Below are 14791 nucleotides of genomic sequence, written 5' to 3'. Positions count from 1 at the left end.
AGTTAGTAGGCTGAAAGGTCTGACTTTATAAATGCTGTGGCCCCAGATTTCTTCTATGTGTATGTACTAGTTACATATACTATGTAATAACAATTCAGTGACATAAAAAGTATTCAGCCACTATAGAGGTATCTTGTCTTTTGACTTTCAGGTCAAAGAAATAATAAATCATATATAGTTTTTTTTCTGATACACCCTAGATTTTCATGTATTCTCACATATACACACACCTTCAAAGTATGTTTCTAACTTGAACCACAACTTATGTAAAACTTAGCCTCCTCTTTCTAGTCCATAACTTCTCTCCTAGTCATTTGTGGAAATATCTTTATTTACACTTCTAAGTCTTGTAGTTATTTTGCATATTTAAGCTTTTCTGCTGCATGCGTTTATTTCATTCAATGGACTGCAATAAGTTTATGCAACTAATTTTTGTGTTTTGATTGAGATTATCTTCTCTATTGTCTCCTTGCAGGCTGAATACAAACTTGCTAAGTTACGTGATTATGAGGAGAAGCTGATTGTAACTGCATGGTATAACAAGGTGAGTCGAAAGTTTGTTTGCTGGTATCTCAGAAATCAAAAAACCACATTTTGCTAAATATGACAGCTAAATCTTACATCACATCTAGTATTTCTTTCTTTTTAGGAGTATTATAACAATCAACTAGTTTGTAAAATGTTGTTTTCTGCTTGTCTTCTGTGCTTTGAAACAGAAGACCTAAAAATTTGGCATAAGCTGTGACTTCCTTGTTAGTGATGTACTACTTGCTGCCATAAGCTTCCATCTAGATTTAGCAGACAAAATTCCTCAATGTTCAATAGCATTTGTTGTTGAAGTAGCATTTACTGTTGAAGTTTCTGAGCTTAAGACAAAAGGAGGCTGTGGGTTCAAAAGGTTTCCAAACTCCTGCTTTAGATGCTTAGTGGTTTTAGTACAGTATTTGTGAAATAAAGCTAGAGGCATTTTCTCATCCTGCAGCAGTGTTGCAAAGGTCGTTAGGATGTTTGATGTTACATTGCTGTGAAAAGGACTGGAGAAAGTTATCTTCACATGTTTAAATAGAAGTTCATGACGAAAGACTGGAATGGGAAATTAAAAAAGCAAAGCAAAATTAAATGGCTTAATAAAGGAACAACTTTACAATAAGCTAAAATGAACACATTGCATATGCATGTGAATGAATCTTTCTACAGCCTTGGTTTGTGCCTTTTATGGCAGCAATTCTGTGTGTATACTAAGCAAGCATGAGCTCTGTGCATGAAGAATGGCCACTAAAGGTTGTTTAACTTATTTGCAGAGCGTAACTCTTCAGAAGCTAGGTATGGAAGCAAGACTGGTTGGCAGTAGTGGTGCCTGCAGAGACGGTCCTGGACGCTCATTTCTAGCTCAACAACGTCATGTCACCAATACCAGAAGGAATATCTCTGTTAAAGTACAAGGTGCAACATCTGATTAAACCACAAGGACCTAGAGGAAAACTATACTAAAGTGTCCTTAAATGCTTTATAGCTTCCACTCTTAACTACTTGATGAAAGAAGAGGTTAGAATGGTGGGCAGCTGTGAATTCAACATCAAAACCTAGCAAGAAGTCTGAGTCAGTCGGTGTGTCTAGAAAGTAGCAAATAGATTTCCAAGAGTAGATTTAATAGCTGCAGTATGTATTTACAAGCACAACTTAAAAGATTTATATTTGCTTTCAGAATATATTGTAAATATAAAATTTGGCACTATATATTTAAAACTTTATCTAATGGGTTTGGGCTAGAAGGTTCACTTTTTGTAAGATGTTATGCAAAAGCATTCTTCAGGAAACTGGCAATATAGGGCATTTTCGCTGGGGTCTTCTAAAAATAAAAGATTGGTACCGGGTTTTAAAGAAAAGCTTCTTTTAGAATACAAAGTACAGTGATTTTAAAAGCAAGGAAAATACTTGCATTTAATAGAAAAAGAAAAAAGGTGAAGTACCAGTTGACTTGTTACATAGCAAAAGACAGGATTTGTTTTGTCATCTCAGGTGAGAAGCAGAATTACACAGTTTACTTAGAAAAGATTAAGTTTGTGGATATATACATTCAGGAAAACCTGTCTTGAAGATGCTGAATTCCCTAAAGCCAAATAAACTGTCTTTTCCTGTGTGAAGAAAAATAGCTATTTATAAGAATTCAAAAGTCTGGGCTATGTTTTAAAAGTCTGGCATGTCGGTACACTGCATTTATTTGCAGAAAAGGAGTTAGGTGGGAAGGAACCCATTTATTTCCAGCTATTTATGCAACCCTGTGCATGGAAATCAATTTTCCTCATTTTTTTTAATGTAGTTTCACTTACTCTGAACTGATTATGCTAGAAAGATGAATGAAAGATAGCTTTGCTAGTTGTTGGCAGCAGAGCTTGTTTGTTGACAGGGAGAAAAGTGCATAAACTATAATAGTTTGCAGGATCTAGATCAAAGGAAATGAAATGGGGATTGATATTTGGAATTCTTGTGTGGGAAGTTGCTATCTTTCACAAAAGTTGTGTCACTTTATTTACCAAATATCTTATTTCTGTTAGGAACTGTATTTTTGGGAAACTTGTTAATGTCCATTCTTCTTTGCAAACTATCTAGAACAAACTCATTATACACACGGTTAAATAAAATAAAAGTACAACAGCCCTTAAAATAATATGAATACACTTCGAGTATTTGAGGGTGCTGTAGCAGTCTGTGATCTAAATATAAAACTCAGCCATATGTGTCAATGAGAGCGTATGTCTGCCTTCACCATTAAGGCCATCTTTGATTCAGCTTTGCAGGGTTTAAGTTTTGAATTGTGAACTTTGAGTAGTTTTCCATTTTGCATGCCCCTCAGTATGGCTTGTTCTTTTGTTTCTTCCTTCCCTAGCATCTTAAATTATTTATTGGGCATTGCATGCAATGCAATGCAAAGAGAAAAGGGAAGTATTTGTTTTTAATGCTGAGTCAGCATTGCTTCTTAGTTGTGATAGTTTTACAGTGCTATATATTTAGGCATTCAACAGACTTCCTCTTTCAAAACTTCTGTCTACATAAGGCATTGTTTAAAAGCCAGTCTCATGCTGCTAAATGTGGTGTGAACAGAGAATATGCCAGACAAACTGTCACTGAAGGGTTTTGTCTGTCAGGTTGTGTTCTTCAGGACTTTATGCTTCTTTGACTACCTCTTGGGTTTTGAGGTCTTTCATTGCTGCAGTAATGTTGTTTGTATTTTTAAGGTACAATTGCTTGTTTAATCTGCTAGTGGTGTGGGAGATGGTGGTGAGCAGTGGAACAGGAGACTTAAGTCTTAGCAAGATGCTTATATTTCTAAAGCCTGGTACTTTGGTGTGTTCTAGTGAAATGTGAAACTGTCGCTGATGGTGTTGAGTGGGTTTCTTAACCCTTGTTCTTTACAGCATGGAAACTTTAATGGACACCTTTCAACTACTCATCTAGTTAAGTAGGCTTTGATGCGTTTGTTGTACTTCTCACGGTAGTAGAGCTGTGTCAGTAGTCATATTGGGTGCTGAATAGTGAAAAATTGGAGCAAATGTCTCCGTACACTTCTCAAAACTGCAATCCCTGGGACCAAAAATGACCAAGAACCTCCCTATCATTTAGTTGCAAGTTTGTCTTCTGACTAGCAGTGGAACTAAAGACAGGGATCAGCCTTCTTCAGGGGCAAGGTTGTCCCCAATAGTCTTGTTGGGGTTGCCAAAAATGAATCAAGTTTTCAGGTATTAGATGAAATGTTACTTATTTGTGACTTTTCCAAACTGTTGGAAGTTCAGCTTGTGAATACAACTTAAGTGTTTCTTTGGGATTGAGAACCTGTTTAAAAGTGACTGGTTTATGACTGGTTAAAATCGGGTTACGTCCTATGAATGACCAATCTGTAGAAATAAATATTTGATTATAAGCCATGGTGTTGTGTTCACCTCAGCTCATCTGGCTGTGCAGAAAGGATCATTAGAATAAGTATCATTTTAATATTAACTTTATTCATGTCAAACAAAGGTACTAATAGTGTTGCTGTGTTGCAGCTGAGTTGTATGCAACGTGGAGCAGCAGCAGCACATCAGCATAATGTTCTTTGATGCAGTGTGAGGCAGCACAAAGAAAGAGGTTCCTTGTCTCTGCTGTAGGATGAATTCATATCATGCGTACACAGCACAGGTAGGAACAGATTAAAGTTATGAGACGAAATCATTGAATATTGCTGAAGATAATCAGCATTATTAGTAACTTTATCCAGTTTCTGGTAAAATGGGTAATATAAATCCAAAGAAACAAAAATATGTGCTGATTGACATATCATCTGTGAATATTTTTTTATATAAGATTAATTACTATGAAAGAGAAGTATTCTATAGCAATAATACAAATTTTGGACTAGTAGGTTCTTTTATTCAAGGCGGATCAGGCAGCAGTTTTGAGAAGATTCTTTTGCAACAACTGTATTATAGTGGATTAAGAAACAGTCACTGCAAATAAGTTTTCACCTGTTTTTCTTATTGTTCATTAAAATATATATATGGGTATTCTATTTTCTACAATATACACTTACTTGGAAATGAGTAATATAAGCAATACTGATGTTTTATTTAGGTGGCCATAAATAGCTTAGGAATTAGGAAATGAAAACAATTTTTCAAGAGTTGGTAATGTGTACTAAGATGATTTTCTTAACTTTTATGCTTTTCTCCCTCTTCCCCCACTAGTGACGCTAGAGGTCTGGTTTTCAGTGTTATCAGTGTCTACATCTTCTGTTTAAAACAAATGTAAACACTGTGTTGCATAGAACTTGGAAAATTGCACTAATTTTTAAACTTTTGGGTTTATTTTTTTCTTTGGAAAGAATTCTTTTATATTCACATAAAGATTTTTAAAATCAATTCTATGGTGTCTTTATTCCAAGCGGTGTATTTAATGGTCCCTACCTGCTGTTACCATGATGTACCCGTAGTTACGAGCAGCATATGAACTGGGTCTGCTTGTTGATAGAATCGCACCATCTGAAATGTTGTGTTACAGGATCTGTAACGTGTATGTGTAACCCTTTGCCGTAGCAACAAATCAGTTGTACTGCCTTCCCCTTCTCTCTTCAGTTCATTCCTACATACAGTTCTGCTCAGTTAGGATCTCTGCCTACTCTCCTCAGACCCAGCTAAGAGGACAGGTATATGCTTCTAAATCGCTCTGCTTGTTCTTATCTGGAAAAGAAAACTGACTACTCCCTTCAGTCTGCTTTGCAGGCTATTTATGTGCCCAGTTCATGTCTTGTTGACAGCTTTTCTGTTCCCTGAGCACTAACCTTAATGAATGAGAGCGGGCAGCCATTCAGCCCTCCAGAGTGAAGATCAGCAGGGAGAAGGAGTCACAAGTGTCCTTCAGGGCCTGGTTTCAGACCTACTTTTATGACAGGTTTTCCCTTTCTCTGAACCATAATCCTTGGCTTGACTATCCTGACATTGTTAAGTATTGATTTTTATTGCCTTGGGCTGCTGCCCCTGTGAGGATGGGGAGCTGTGTGATACCTTGATGTGGAAGGGCCTTTGCAGTCACTGGGACACTCCTGCCAGTGCAAAGTGTCCTGATACAGAAGAACCATTTTCCTTCCTTCCGAGGCTGGATGTAAAAGTGTTCTCAGACACCAAAGAATGAAAACTGCAGGTGTGTGTTTGAGGGAGGGGGGAAGGGAAAAGGCTTTCAGTTGTGCAGGAAGCCTGAGCTGAGCTGCAGGATATTTTCAGTCCATGTGTGAGCAGTCATGGGACACACTGTCAGCCACCACTACCTTCCTGAGCACAGGGTTAAGCAAGGGGTGGTGCGTGCAGGGGGAATCTCATTCCCAACTGCTTGGTCAGGGGAAGCTGTGTTCAAATGCAGACCCTGGCTTTTCTGGTAATCATGGCTGCCCCATCCCTGGCAGTGTTCAAGGCCAGGTTGGACACAGGGGCTTGGAGCAAGCTGCTCTAGTGGAAGGTGTCCCTGCCGTAGCAAGGGGGTTGGAACTGGATGACCTTTAAGGTCCATTCCAACACAAACCATTGTAGGGTTCCGGTAGCTCCTTACAAGCCAAGCAGAAGGTTTGTATGTTTAAGCAAAGGCTGTCTGTGGAGCAGCACAGTGCAAAGAAAGGGAGGAGGTGAAGTCATCCAGACCTCCCCATGGAGATGGTTCTGTGGAGACGTAAAATATTCATGGAGCCCCTGTGCAAAACAGCCCTGTGAAATGTGCTCATTGCACGGAGCGCTGCTAACCCAGCAGAGGCCCACGGAGGAGGGGGAGGAAGCTTTTGGGTATAGCAGCAGCCTGAGAAAGGAAATGGGAGTCTCAGCCAACAGATGACACCTGCAAACTGGAAGTGCTGTGGGAGCAATGCTGCGCACAACAAACTTGTCACTGCGCCCCTCTCTTTCAGTCGATTCCAGGCATGCAGCCCACTTCCAGCCTTCCCCTTCTGCTTCTTCAAAGGAAGGAAAAGAAAGAACATAAGGTCTAGAAAGTCAAATGAACTTCCTTGTTTTTACTGTGAAGGGAAGATGTGGGAGAGCCTTGCCAGGGGTAAGTCAGTTGCAGGGTGAGAAGGGGTAGAGAGCTGGGGTTAGGGAAGTCTCTCTTCCCACTTCTATTGAGAACCTGGTCAAGTCTCCTGCATTTTGTGAATAGGTTGGTTTGGTTCCCACCATGTGTTCTCCCATCTCCACCTTATGGATCTGCAAAACAGGAGCCTCAAGCACCAGAAACAGCATCTTAATCCAGCCGCTTATTTTCACCTGGCTGTGCCTGGCACAGAAAATCAGAGGAGGGGGAAGAGCCTCCCCTCCAAGCCCTGTGTGTGAAGGAGCTATGCCAGAAGCTGTGTTCACCTCCTATAAATCTAGCTTTATGTTATACAGCTGTGCTTGGCCCCGGTGTGCAGCAGTGGGGCCCAAGGGTGATCCCAGCCTTCCCTGGTTCCTCCCCTCTGTGGTTGGAGGAAAAGAAAATGCAAGTTAAAATAAAAGGATTGGAAAACCTACCTTGGCATTTGTGCTTGCATGAAAAAAGATGCCTTTAATTCCTGCAGATGATGACTTAATTTTCCTAAGAGACAGTGAGAAAAATTTGCTTCCTATAGGAACTCATGAAAAATGGGAAATGAACAGGAAAAGATTGCTGTCCCTGTTCTTCCTAAGCAGGTGAGCAGGAGCTGGAGGTGTGTGTTTAGTGGTGCTTGTTGAGCCAGTGCCATCCCACCTTGCAGACTCCGTCTTGTTCCCAGGAGCTGCAGCGTTCACTTAGAGGCCTTGCCATGGTCCCGTGGTGCAACTGTTACTGAGTCCATGCCTTTACTGGTGTTAACCATTGTCCTGGGTTCAGCAGCAGCAGTCCATTTTTCTCCTTCTTAGTAGCTGGTGCAGCGCTGTGGTTTTGACTTTCGGCCTGGGAATAATACTGATAAAGCCGATGTTTTCAGTTGCTGGTCAGAATGTTTACCCTGACCAAGGACTTTGTGAGCCTCATGCTCTGCCAGGGAGGAGGGGAAGCCGGGAGGAAGCAGGGACAGGACACCTGACCCAAACTAGCCAAAGAGGTATTCCATACCACAGCACGTCATGCTCGGGGATGTAACTGGGAGTCCCTGGAAGGGCTGGATCACTGCGGGGTGGGGGGTGAGGTACCAGTTGGTGAGTGGTTGTATTCTCTTCCCTTGTTATTTCCTTTATCATTATTATTGGTGGTAGCAGTAGCGATTTGTGTTATACCTTAGTTACTAAACTGTTCTTATCTCAACCTGTGGGAGTTGCATTCTTTCGATTCTCCTCCCCGTCCCTCCAGAAGGGGAAAGAAAGGGGGGGGGGGGGGGAGCAGACTGCGTGGTTCTAATTTATGGCCTGGGCTTAAACCACGACAACCATTGATTGTCGATCTTAGAACTGTTTCACCTTATACAACCTCTTACACTGATTTGGGTTGGAAGGGACCTTAAAGCTTATCCAGTTCCAACCCCTGCCACAGGCAGGGACACCTTCCACTAGAGCAGCTTGCTCCAAGCCCCTGTGTCCAACCTGGCCTTGAACACTGCCAGGGATGGGGCAGCCACAGCTTCTCTGGGCACCCTGTGACAGCGCCTCAGCACCCTCACAGGGAAGAACTTCCTTGTATCTAATTTAAATCTCCCCTCTTAGTTTAAATCTGTTCCTTCCTTGTCTATCATACATGCACTTATAAAAGCCCCTCTTCAGCTTTCTTTGTAGCCCCTTGGTGCACTGGAAGCTGCTCTAAGGTCTCCTTTGAGCCTTCTCCAGGCTGAACAAGCCCAGCTTGCTCAGCCTGGCTCCGTAGGAGAGGTACATTTGATCAGAATTTAAAATAATAGCAATTATTTGCTGGTATTTTCCAAGGGTCACTTTTATTCATTAGGCTGTTGAGTACAGCCACATATCGTGTGTTGCTTGACCTTACCCCTCTGGGCACACCAGCCACTTGGTGCTGTTGGGCAGGTAAAGGGGGAGGGTTTGGTGTATTCTAAGAGACAAGACCCACAACTTCAATAGCAACAAGTACAGATGTTTTATAGAGGTATCTGTCAGTAGAGAGCACTCCCTGTGGGTGTTACACATGCAGTTGCTGTGGCACACTGGGGCCCTGCCACAGGCTTTAATGGTTTCCCTGCTCGTCCATTTGTACTGTCAGGGTCATTTATTTTCAGTACTTCTGTAGGAATTGCCTTTGCTGTTACAGTGGCAACCTTCCTGCTGACAGAGCAATGCTGCAGCGATGGGGATTAGGTGCTGTGCTGCTGCCTCTGCCCGGATGGGCTCTCAGTCCTCCTGCTATCCCCTGCCCTGAAACCTGGTGCATGGCCAAAGGTTACAGCCAATGTTGGTCTGCACTTTGCAGAATGCTTCATGACAGAAATGCTTTGGTAAGGATTTATTGATGCGTGAGATGTTACAGAGTAACTTTTAGTTTAAAGTGATTATCTGTCAGTGATAACAAAACCAAAAAATCTTGGCAATCAATACCTGCATTAACGTCATAAAACAAGGGTGGTTCTGGTCTTCCATGGCACACAGCCACAAGCCTGGACACTGCAACCTCTGAAGTGTTGCCCATTCTGTTGCCGCTGTGAAGCATGGCCATCCATCATAAAATGAGCAAAGCCCCAAGCCCCCCATTCCTTTGCAGTGCCATAGGGAAGTGCCCTGGCAGATCCCAGGCTGATCACCTGTCTCATGTAACGCAGAATGCAAGGTCCACTTGTAAAGGAAATGATTGTGCAATTGCTTTAAGGGAAATAAACAGGAGCTGCTGAGGGCTCATCCTTGCCTGCTAAAGGCTTTTCCCTGTGAGGATGGCAGCCAAGGCTTCCCTACCGAGGCACGGCACAGATCTTGTAGGGCTCTGGGGCCACTGTGATGCCCAGGTGGAACTTGAGGCTGAGCGTGGTGTCCGGGGGTGCCTGGAAAGTGAATTTCTGGAGCAGAGACGTGAAGAAAAGGAAGAGCTCAGAGCGGGCCAGCACCTCACCCAGGCAGGAACGCTTCCCTGCGGAGACAGCCGCCAAAGGCATCATAGAATCATAGAACAGTTTGGGTTGGAAGGGACATTTAAAGCTCATCTAGTGCTGGCTGATGAAAAAGCTTCTGAGTCAATTAGGAACATAGTCCAGCTGTGTCACCCCCTTCCCAGGATGAGTTTTGCAGCCCAACCTGAGCACCCCAATAATGGTGCTGGTGTTAGGGCATGGGCTACCCCCCTGGATTGCATAACCTTGTGAGGGCATGTGCATGTAACTGACTACGCACTGTATCCCCCCCTGCTTGGATAAGCTCTGCTGACACGTATGGTCTCCGTATGTCCATGCTGGGAGAAGTGGCTTATATGAGATGTGCCAAAGAGAGCTATCAAAGAAGGTGTGTGATGCTGGTATGGAAAACAGGGGTGCTTAAAGCAATGTCTGGGGAAGCTCTTGCCTGGAGTACCCTGTGGAGCCCTAGTGAACCCCACGTGGGAGGTGGAACACAGGGCCATGCTCTTCCCTTTGTTAAGGTATTTCTAGGATCTCTGGCATTTTTATGGTCTTTTATTCACCCTCATCTCTCCTTTGTGCATGTGAAGAGGGACAAGAAAGGGCTCAATGTAGTTGTGGTGCTTTGGGGTGGCCACATCAGCACTGCTTCAGTGGCACCACCTCCAAGTGTGCAGCCAGTGTCTGCGCTTTCCATTGCTATTTTCTTCCGTGTCTCTACTGTGCAGTTGGAAGCCCCATCCCACTGCCTCAGCACAGAAGCATCACATTCCAACAGATCTTACCTATAGAAAATGGTATAAAACACTCGTTTTTGTAGAATTGACCATCCTTCAGGAAATGCTCAGGGTTAAAAGCATCAGGGGTTTCCCACACGTTCTTGTCAAACATCAGAGAGGTTAAACTTGTCATCATAATAGTGCCCTAAGAAGAGAAAAACATATTGCACTTTTCCTGTTGCTGACAGCAGAAGGAGCATTTTTATCTTCCAGTCTCCTCTCCATGAAGAACACATCTATTTTTGCCATCCAAGCAATGTTGCTTACTGAAGTCTCAGCACTCAGGAGCAGGGTTACCTTTGGTATGAAGAAGCCATCCACAAACGTGTCGTTTATTGTCAGCCTTGGCACATTGAGTGGGATGATGTTGGCTTTCCTCTGCACTTCGTGGATGACGGCGTTGGTGTAGGGCATGTTGTCTCTGTCTTGCAGGGCTGGCTGCCGGGCCTGCCCGATGACCGCATCGATCTCAGCTTGCACACGGACTGGTGGGAAAGAGCAGGGATCAGCCAAGGTACAAGGTGGTTGCTGTGAGGGTCCCCCAGGGACCAATCTGCTGCTGTTTGCACCTCTTTTAGGTGAGTGCAGGGAGGTTCCCAATTCTTCCTCTCAAAAAGAGAGTCTCTCATGAAGGCATCAGCACTAAATGCAAGGAAAATCACTGAGATTTTGCTAATTGTACCTTGAATTTCTGGATATTTGGCCATAAAGAGCAGAGCCCAGCGGATGGTTGTGGAAGTGGTCTCGGTCCCAGCCAACAGCAGGTCCAGTGTGCAGGCCACGAGGTTTTCCTCTTGTAAGCTGCCGCTGGCATTGTTCTGCACAAAAAAGGTGAGATGGGTTTATACTTACTTATACATGGGAAGTTCAGGTAGGATATAAGGAAGAAGTTCTTTACTGTGAGGGTGGTGAGGCCCTGGCACAGGTTGCCCAAGGAAGTGGTAAATGCTCCATCCCTGGCAATGTTCAAGGCCAGGCTGGACAGAGCCTTGGGTGACATGGTCTAGTGTGAGGTGTCCCTGCCCATGGCAGGGTGGTTGGAACTGGATGTTCTTAAGGTACTTTGCAACCCAAGCCATTCTATGATTTCTCATCCCTCCTGATTTCTAAGCCCAATTGCAAAAGGGCTTACTCCACATTGCTGACCTTGGCCATCTCTGTCAGGTAGCTGTCAATGAAGTCCCTGCTCTCCGAGGGGTTCCAGTCCTCCTTGTGTTTGTCGATTTTCTCTTGCACAAAACTTTTCATACACTTCCAGTTTTTAAAAATGGTTTGGTGGGATCCAGGCAAGTACTTCATTATAGACGGGAAAGAGTTGTACAGCTTTGGACACAAAAGGAGAAAGGCAAATTTAATAAAGGACTGAAAAAAACCCCTTCTGTTATCAAAACTTGAGGAGTTTTCAAGCTTAATAAATTACTAGAGCTGGTGGAAATAGCTCGGCTCCAGAAGGGCATTACAAGGGATTGGTGATCCTATTGCAGAGTGACTTGTGCATTACCCAGTGTTACAGCAGGCAGGTTGGCAGTTGATGGGCATGAAAGGTGATGTGGAGTGAAAGAGAGCAACATGAACATGCACAGCTTTAAAACAGGGCAGGAAGAAATTGCAGGCAAAGCTAACCCTGTGCAAAGGAATGAGGAATGGCAACAACATTTGGTGATGCAAATGATACAGGTTTAGAGGTTGACTCCAGAGAAGAAACTATGGCCCTGCAGAGCTGCACACCATCCATGTTGGTGGCAGGAGAGCTGTACCTGGCTCATGACGGACCCATGGAGAACAAACGTCTCGTTCAACAGCTCCAGCAGTTTTTGGAACTTCTCATCATTGTAGTCAAACCGATTGCCAAAGATGACAGAGCAGATGACGTTTGAAACGGCATTAGTGACTTTATAATGAGGGTTGAAAGGATTCCCTGGAGAAGGAAAAGGGCATGATCGATTCACTTCCAGGCTTCACAGAAAAGAAGAAAACACAATTGTCAGAGGTAAAATGATTCAATAAATATGAGTGAAATGAGTGGCTGTTGTGGCTTTAACCCCAGGACAGTGGAACTTTGATAGGCATCATCCTGTGTCACTGCTCTCCTGGACTTGGCCCTCCATGAGCTGGTCAAGCTCGGCTGGACAACCCCAGCGGTCCCAGTCCAATCAGATAGCGAAGATGTTTGTTTAGTGTGCAAAGCAGAGTGGACGTCATTTGAATTGATTGGAAACATTGGTATTTACACACATGGGATTTTCCAGGGATCTCAGGGGAGCAGCAGGTTGAAGGTGGGCTTTGAATAACACTTGGGGTGTTACCTAGCTGCGTTCACCAGTCAGTTCAAAGGCAAAGCACCTGCAAAAGGGAGCTGGCATGCTGGTAGGGTGCTAGCATCGCTTGCAAAGCAAGGTATATTTCAGCATACAGTGAATCATAGATGATACCTGCCTTCAGCACAGTGTATGGGGGCTGTGGCACTCACCCTGTTCTTCCCTAAATACTTCCACAAGGTATTGGCACTCCTCCTGGATGCGCTCTTCCAGGCCCCTCTTCCCGAAGCCAAAGTTTCGGAGCGTGGTCAAGGTGAATCTCCTCTGCTGCTTCCACAAGTGCCCGTTGGAGGAGATCAGTCCTGGCAGGAACATCCCACCATGAGCCAGAGCAAGGCAGATCCCTCCACTGGGGGGAAAAAGCTTCAGGGCTCTCCCTTATCTCAGCTGTCTTGGACCTCGGCAGGACCAGTGCTTTGACCTGAGCAATAACTCACCCAAGCTGCTGAAGATCTCCTTGTCAATAGGAATTTCAGGGCGATCCATGAAGTTTTCCACTTGGTTTACAAGAACTTCCTTAATCATCCGCAGCCCATGCACACACACTAACGGTACCTGTCCCATCTGCAAGCTGAAGATGTCCCCGTATTTTTCATGAAGCTGGGAAGGGGTGGGAAATAAAGAAAAGGGGTTTCATTTGCAGTGAATGTGTCTGTTGGGACAGGGACAGCCCTGGCAGAGGACATGGGTGAGACAAGGGGAAGCTGGGAGTGGGAGTGGAGATGGGATGTTTGCACAAGTGTCTGCTTGCCTGTGTGTTGTCTCCTCTTATTTCCTCTTATCCCGAGTCAGTGATCAGGCGTTGGTGTTAACTGGCCATAAATCAAGTGAAACTCGACAGGTTTGATTTTTCAGTCCTGTGTTTTTCCTGCTTTTCTTTCACTCCCTTCCCAAACACCCTTCCAATCCCTGGTCAGACCTATGGAGCTACTACTGCTGCGACTGCACCCATGGTATTGTGCCTTGCCCTTTGCTGAAAGGATCACTCTGCACTTGCCCCCCTCCTCATACGAAGGCAAACTTCATACCTGTTGCTGCTGACTGAGGGCAAACCTCCTGCCTGCCCTAGGCTTTGCTTCTCTGAGTCCTCATGGTCCATGGGGTTTTAGTTAACCCTTCCTCACACTGCAAAGGTTGCATAGCTCCAACACTCCCCATTCCCTTCCCCAAGGTGCCCACATCCTTTGTACCTTGCTCAGCACAGATTGGGGATCGCTGAAGTTCATCAGGTAGATGTGCCCCAGAAAGGGTAAGGGTAAGGGGCCCGGAGGGAAGTGCTTTGGCTTTCTGTGCTTCATGTAGTCAGCGACGAGGACGAAGACAAATAAGAAGACAAGGATCACCTGGAAGGAGATGCTGTCCCACAGGAAGTGCAGCATGGTTGGATGGTGGGGTCAGGTCACATTGAGTTCACGGGGCACCACTGAACCCCCAGGGACAGGGGGAGATGGTCAAGATGCAGGCACAGCTGTGGGAACACACATGAGACAGCATGGAGCAGCTTTTGCTGACCTGGCTTTGGAGGCTTCTTTTGGACTCCTGCTTTCCCAGGTTTCAGCAAGGACCATTCGATCAACTCCCTTCTTGATTAAACTCAAGCATTTCTTCTGAGCTCATTAAAAACTAAAAATCACAAACCAAAACACCCCAAAGCTCCCCGTTTCCCCTCTGGCCTCTCATCGCTGCATTACAAAACACCAGTGATCCACGTCTTTGTCTAAAGGACAGAAAGAAGCTTTGCAGGGCCAGGATTAAAACCTTCCGGCAGCCTCCCCATGTCATTCCCATAAGCCCATGTCTTGGTGCAAGCCCTGCTCTCCCCTTCCCATGGTTTTCTCACCGTGCTGTGTCCTGGTGTCAGCTTCCCAGTGCTGGGGAGGCTCCAGCCGCTCCGAGCACCTTGCACTGCTCTTGTTTGTGGAAGCTCTGCTATTGGTAGGAATAGTGCCAGATCAAGCCCTAGGGCAGCAGGGACACCTGAGATAAGGTTGCACAATCCTGTCACAAGCCACCATCTGACCTCAGATGAGCCACGGGCTGAGGTTTCAGTGCATCAGGGTGATGTGGGCTGAAAGCCAACACCCATCCGGGATCTGCAGTGGTTTCTAAGCACTGTGATTTTCTGATCTCTAATAAGCAAATGCAAGCGGAACAACTTTCTCTGGCCATAAGGG

General features: G+C 44.7%; 2 protein-coding genes across 5 annotated transcripts in view; one reads left to right on the top strand and one right to left on the bottom strand.

The window, feature by feature from the left end:
- The window catches only part of HOOK1 (hook microtubule tethering protein 1), a 28195-nt gene extending 23306 nt beyond the window's left edge, over positions 1–4889 (top strand). For 2 of the 4 annotated variants that reach the window (XM_080623784.1, XM_080623782.1), the window contains exons 21-23: positions 476–544; positions 1302–1443; positions 4044–4889. In XM_080623784.1, the coding sequence (XP_080479910.1) occupies positions 476–544; positions 1302–1443; positions 4044–4087 (255 nt within the window). In that variant the 3' untranslated portion in view covers positions 4088–4889. Of the gene's footprint in view, positions 1–475; positions 545–1301 lie in introns of all 4 variants that reach the window. The other 2 variants (XR_013957450.1, XM_080623783.1) reach the window with 2 other exon arrangements.
- A 4472-nt stretch (positions 4890–9361) lies between these two features.
- On the bottom strand, positions 9362–13996 carry LOC308223795 (cytochrome P450 2J4-like; the record flags this gene model as incomplete). The annotated part of the gene is made up of 9 exons (XM_080623241.1): positions 9362–9537; positions 10306–10444; positions 10597–10784; positions 10982–11100; positions 11432–11622; positions 12057–12217; positions 12770–12919; positions 13055–13217; positions 13808–13996. 9 exons carry the CDS (start codon positions 13994–13996, stop codon positions 9362–9364), a joined length of 1476 nt encoding a protein of 491 aa, XP_080479367.1.
- Positions 13997–14791: the final 795 nt, after the last annotated feature.

Source organism: Psittacula echo (genome assembly GCF_963264785.1).
Source record: "Psittacula echo genome assembly, chromosome: 7".
Lineage (NCBI taxonomy): Eukaryota > Metazoa > Chordata > Aves > Psittaciformes > Psittacidae > Psittacula > Psittacula echo.
This window is presented reverse-complemented; position numbering and strand designations above follow the sequence as displayed.